This window comes from Falco rusticolus, chromosome 10, assembly GCF_015220075.1.
Source record: "Falco rusticolus isolate bFalRus1 chromosome 10, bFalRus1.pri, whole genome shotgun sequence".
NCBI classification, from domain to species: domain Eukaryota; kingdom Metazoa; phylum Chordata; class Aves; order Falconiformes; family Falconidae; genus Falco; species Falco rusticolus.
In genome coordinates, this window is record NC_051196.1 from 6,362,822 (window position 1) to 6,368,821 (window position 6,000).

The 6,000-nt window shown below is 38.1% G+C and overlaps 1 protein-coding gene across 9 annotated transcripts in view; it reads left to right on the forward strand.

Annotated features, from left to right (window-relative positions):
• Window positions 1–4,823, forward strand: part of SOX6 (SRY-box transcription factor 6) — a 372,748-nt gene extending 367,925 nt beyond the window's left edge. For all 9 annotated transcript variants that reach the window (XM_037401650.1, XM_037401652.1, XM_037401645.1 and 6 more), the window contains one exon: window positions 865–4,823. In XM_037401650.1, coding sequence (XP_037257547.1) covers window positions 865–1,168 — 304 coding nt within the window. In that variant the 3' untranslated portion in view covers window positions 1,169–4,823. The remainder of the gene's footprint in view (window positions 1–864) is intronic.
• The last annotated feature ends 1,177 nt before the right edge of the window (window positions 4,824–6,000 follow it).

Below are 6,000 nucleotides of genomic sequence, written 5' to 3' on the forward strand. Positions count from 1 at the left end.
ATTAGAACTGAAGTGTGGTACTGCTCCAGAATGCTTAAAATCACACACTCATGAAAAAGCAACATTACACAGTGCAAAGCTGGGTATCAGAAAGTAAGATGTGTCAAAAATAGAGGCAGTGCACCCTTAATTGAGTCTTCTCATGTATTTGCATTGTCAGAATAAATCAGATCTGATATTGGGCCCTCAGGAGGATGTCTTAATTTCTGTAGACTGCCCATTACCATAGAAAAAAAAAGAACATTTGTTCTTTTTTTAAAGTACTTTGCTTCAAAAACTCAGTCTTACACATTAAATCCTGAAGAACAAATGGCATTCTGATCATGGATTTAAATAAAAATCAAAAGCTAGCAATAAAGTATCAAAAGTATTTCTTAAGTGATGCAGGAGCCTACCTAGCACTTATATAGTAAATTACATACTTATGGTTAGACAATGTTCTTTAGTCAACTGTCTGCCATTTTAGGTGCCTACAGGTAATCTTGAAGCCCCCTCATTAACAGAAGGTCTTGTCAGGAGTTTGGAGGATTTAGATTTTGGATACATGATGTTTACAGTAGCAGTTAGACATGAGACAGGTGCCTGCAGCCTTTTGATGATCTCTGTCCAAGTGCTCATTTGCAGTATGATTTAAATAAAGACATAAAAGAATCGATGCCTGGTAGTTAATAAACAGTTTACTCTGCCGTTGTCCTTGAGAGGAGTTAAGATGAACCAATACCATAGAGGACCGGTCTGTGAACCCCAGAGGAATGCATGCAGCCTTTCTAGGAAACCACCCAGGTCTCTTTCATTTGGACTTGCAGTAAGTCTCCCCTCCTCCGAGCACAGGAAATCACGTTCCCCTCTTGTTTTTCCTTCCAGACAACAGCCTCAAATTCCAATCACCACGGGAACAGGGGTTGTCTATCCTGGTGCTATTACCATGGCGACTACCACACCATCACCTCAGATGACATCAGATTGCTCGAGCACCTCTGCCAGCCCTGAGCCCAGCATCCCCGTCATTCAGAGCACTTACGGTATGAAGACGGACAGCGGAAGCCTTGCTGGAAATGAAATGATAAATGGAGAGGATGAAATAGAAATGTACGAGGACTATGAGGATGATCCCAAATCAGACTATAGTAGTGAAAATGAAGCCCATGAGGCAGTCAGTGCCAACTGAGGAGTGTTCACAGAATTAAAGTACTCGGACTCATCTGGGTTTTTTTGGGTTTTTTTTGAACACAAGTTCTTAAAGAGCCTGCATGCATGTGTGGCTCCTACAGTTACATCAGCAGAATGGTCTTAAATGTTTCTTAATGTGTGAGACAGATTGTTTCCCTAATTTTTCATGAACTTGGGTTTTTTGTTTTTGGTTTTTTTTTTAATTTAGATGAAGACGTATATTAAATATCAGACATCAGGACTTGAAAACTTATATGAATCAATAGCTGTCTTACAAGTCTTACCTTTTGTCTTTTTCCGTTTGGATGCTGATAAAGGTTTAAGTTACTGTTTTAGATGGGGGTTATACATTCTCACTCAGGTATGCTGTGCCAGCCTACAGGTTGTGAATGTGTTTTTATTCTGGATTATTTTAGAAAACAAAACCTGCAGATTTCATATTGTGAAACAGAACAAGTCCACAAGTGTGCACATCTGTGCATCATAGCTCGTCTTTAAAAAATAGTCTCTGAATTCCATTTTTTTCCATATGTATAGCTGAACTTCTGATGTGCCAAACTTTTCATAACTTTTGAATCTTAACATTTTAAAAAAAAAAAGTCTTAAAGGAGACACTGTAAAGTCTTAGACAATCCTTTGGCATCTTAAAACAATTATATATAAAACCTAATTTTTCCAGAATATGGTAAAGTACTCAGGAATCTGGAGACAGGATATTCTTAAGTAGTGAACATGGTTGCCATAGTGCATGTGCCCAATTGCTTTTGCCTCTTGATGTGCCATTAGTGTGAAATTTGAAGTAAGCACAAAAGAGCGATCACCAGCTATGGACGGGCCTGTCTTAGCAGTGTGAGGCCACCTGATTACATTCTCTACCCCTTTGCTTTTAACCCTTGCATTCAGTCTTAACACAATTTCTCTTAAATAATTTATTCATTCCAGAATGTCAAGGGTCCAAATACTTAATATTTATTTTTAAAAGTACTGTTGGTGGCATTACACTTACAATTCCTTATTGATATTTTAAAGACCCCCTTCTTCCTCCTCCCCTAAATTACACAAGTATATGAAAATAAAAGTGCACCTGCTACTAAAATGAACATGACATTTATGAGTGAGAAATTCAGTTGTTCCTGTAACACTGTATGTTCAAGGAGCACTTGGAAACAATGTAATGCAAAATAAAGTGAGTACTTTTATATGTACATACAGTAGAGATATTCCTAAAAAATTGTGTTTATGGTTACAAACCTCTATACTTAGACAGCAAAGGCAGATGCAAAATCCAAACTGCACGTAGAGTCCACCATGATGAATTTTTAGGGCCTGTAGAATCCTGCAGTGAATCGTGGCTCCATCCATCATGTTCCTGTTGTCACCTGAAGGAACTGTTTGTTACCTTAAGTATTTATGCAGTGATTTATATGTGAGACTCGTAGTGGGGGAGGGAAGGCCACAAAACAATCTGATTTGCAAAGCTGGGAAAATGGTGCATCAAAAATATTTCTTGACCATTAGTCGTGTGGGAATGTGAACCAGATCTTGATGAACGATTGTCAAGTGCTTTGGGATCTTTGGATGTAAGGTGCTATAGAAACTAAAATTTTCATTTGTGTTACTGCTAGAAACAAAGCCTACAAAAAACAAAAAGAAAGCTAGAAACAAAGAAACAATTGCTACAGAAAATTCTGGGAAGTATACATGAGAAAGATACTCAAAGATTGCAAATTTATTAAATTTCAGAGACAGAAAAGAAATGGCATTTATTTTTTTCCCTTGCACTCCACTCCTGTTCACAAATACATCACTGTGTATGTATGCAGATCCAATGGGCCTGATGAATACATGTGCTGAAGCTCAGCTCGCTCAGCTTTTATTTTGAATTGGATATGTTCAGTACATCGGTGACAAATTCAGACTCAGGCTGAGAGGTAGGAGTGGGCCTAGAGCAGCTCCTCCTGAAGTCTGTGGGAATCTTCCCACAGAGCTGAATGGGCTTTGTTTAGGGCCCAGGCAATGCAAGAAGTATAGTGTTAATGCTGGCTGTCCTCGTGCCATCATCCCGTCTTGCAGAAATTCGTGTGAGCTGCAATGATGAGATGCTGCACCGGGAGTAGTCGTTTTCCTCATAGCCCCACTAACACCGGTTTGAGCAGAGGCAGCCATTGTCACCACTGTAGGAATCACGTTCAAGTGCGCGAGAACAACCCCCAGAACAAAGAAGATTGTTCAGTTTACAGGACAATTTATAAAGATAATGGCATAGAAACACAATGGTCAAATTTCTCTGACCATCTTGTAATTTGGAACAAAATGCTATATTTTTAATATTTATTTAAATGTGTTCTGAGTCCATGTCTAATAAGCAATAAACTGGTCTAGCCAAGACTTTAAAGGCATATGCTGTGTCGTTAGCTGGTGAGCGCCCTCTTTAAGCTGGCTAAGGTACTGATAGAAAGTGGGTTTTGTTCTTATAATTGCTTGGGAATTTAAAATGTTTTTAATACATTCAGCTCAGTTTGGGGGGAGGATACCATTGTTTCCTAAAAAAAGTGACTATTTATTAATGTCTTACATAATTCTCCAGTTAGAAGTTTCTCTCCCTCCCCCCATGTCACTTTCTTTCTCTCTTGCTCTCTTTTTTTCTGGTTTTGTTGCATAGGTAGAATGCTGTATTGCTAGCATTGTATTTTATGTAATTATTTTTTTGCACAAAGGCAAACATTTAGATTAGTTGGTTAATTTTTTTAAATTTTATGACCATGCCAAAATAATATTCTGCAGGCTTGTGGAGAACAAAGGACTGTTCTTTAGGACTGAAACTTGATTTTGCTTGTAGTACAAAAAAACACACACTCACAGATGTTGTTTCGTAAGTGTTATAAGCACTGGATATAAATGGTATTTTTTATCACTTCTGACTAATGTGAAACTGTTGTACGAAAACTACATGAACAAAAGTCATCTGTTTCGACTCGTGTGGGCCTGCCTCACAGTTGCCGGATTTGAGTCATTTTTATGTCTTGTTATTTCATTTATTTATGCAAAATACATGTATGTATGAACACTTTGTTTTAGCTCCAGCCCTGCCTCAGTGCTGATGCTCTGTACATTAAAGCCACATTCTTGAAAATGATTGGCTGTTCAGGAATCGCCAGCTGGTAAAAATTGCATTTATTGGCTGGGGGAGTGGGAGGAACATGTTCAAATCTGAATTGTGCCTATGAGCATTTTATTGTATTTATTAGCCGACATTGGCTCTAAAATGTCAGTAGAAATCAAGGAAGGACAATCATAAGGATAAAAAACAACATTTTTACTCTATTAATCGGAGCTCAAAACAAAGTTTTTGATGAATTTACCATCTCATTTTAGATTTTTTTTAAATTGTGTAAATATAACATAGGAAATAGAATTTTATTTTTTGTTCATGGATACTTAGTGAAGTATAAGTTATGTATTTACTTTTGTTCTATATCAGTGTATGTTGGTCCATATTAAATGCTGACAAGTCACTGTACCTCATGTAGATGCTGAATTTACACCCGCAGTGTGAGCGCAGTATTGTGGACCTGTAGCTGGGACAGCAAGATGCCTCACTTGTGCTCTCACTGATTTTTAATAGCATATTCCACAAACACAGAATACTTTCTTTTTAGAAAGTTGATACATTAAACATACCAAATTTCTGATACATTTGGTAGCAAACACAGTCTTCTGAATCCAAGTAAAACTGATGAAACATTTTACTTCTTAACAAGAACCGCATTTGGAAGACAAAAGCATATCCCTGGAAAGATTATCATGACTAAGATGGCCCTTGCAATGCAGTCAAGATTATGATATCAAACCTTTATTTTCTACATTCATTAAATCATGTTATTGTCATATTAGGCTATAATACCAAGGGAAATTGTTCACACAATACACAAAGAGGACTTGTGGAATTGCTTTTTAAGCGTTGTGCTTGAGCCCCCCTTAATAACTCTGACTGAAAAAAATAACAACTCCATTCAGGTAATGCACAAATATAGTAATACTATTTTCTCTGTGAACAGTTTATTTAATTAACAGATACAATATATTTTCTTTTTGGAAAAATATAAAATACTTATTTTCAAGAGAAGAACACTCCTGAAACAGTCTGATACCAGCTAGAATAGTTCACTTCATATTTCATAAAAATGGAAGGAAAAAGTCTTAACGGAAACAGAACTACTTTTCAGGGTTCAGGTTTACATGGAGAAATTGCTCTGATGAAGTGGCCTGATTCTGCTCTGCCTGTATGTTTGGGTATCACCATTTAGTTTGTGAAAACGCCTGCTGAGAATACATGGAATCGCAACGTGCTCCTAAATCAGTGTACTTAGGTGCAGCATGAGGCAGGGGGTGGGCAAAGATGGGATTGCTCCGGGATGGGAATGCGAATCAAACAGCAGCATTAGTCGCAATAACTATGATACCCTGTGCAAAGAGTACAGCAGTCGGCTGTGGGCAGTTCCTGCTTTTGAGTACAAACACAACCACCTCCCAATGAAACCTAAAACAGTCCTCTCTCTGGGTTGGCTTTCTGGTTTTGGTTTTTGGTCCTATCAAAGGCACGGCATTTCAGAATCATTTCCTAGCAAAACATGCTACAAGATTAACACCCCCATTCTCCCCCAGCAAAACACTTATCTACCTGCTTAATTTTAAGCACGTTAGTACTTCCATGGCAGTCATGAGGACCAGTAAAGCGTTGGCGTTAAGCGGGGCAAATTTTGCTGAGCCAGGGCCACAGTGTGAACAACTGCCCTGGAGATGCAGCCAGCAGAATGTATGATAGAGTTC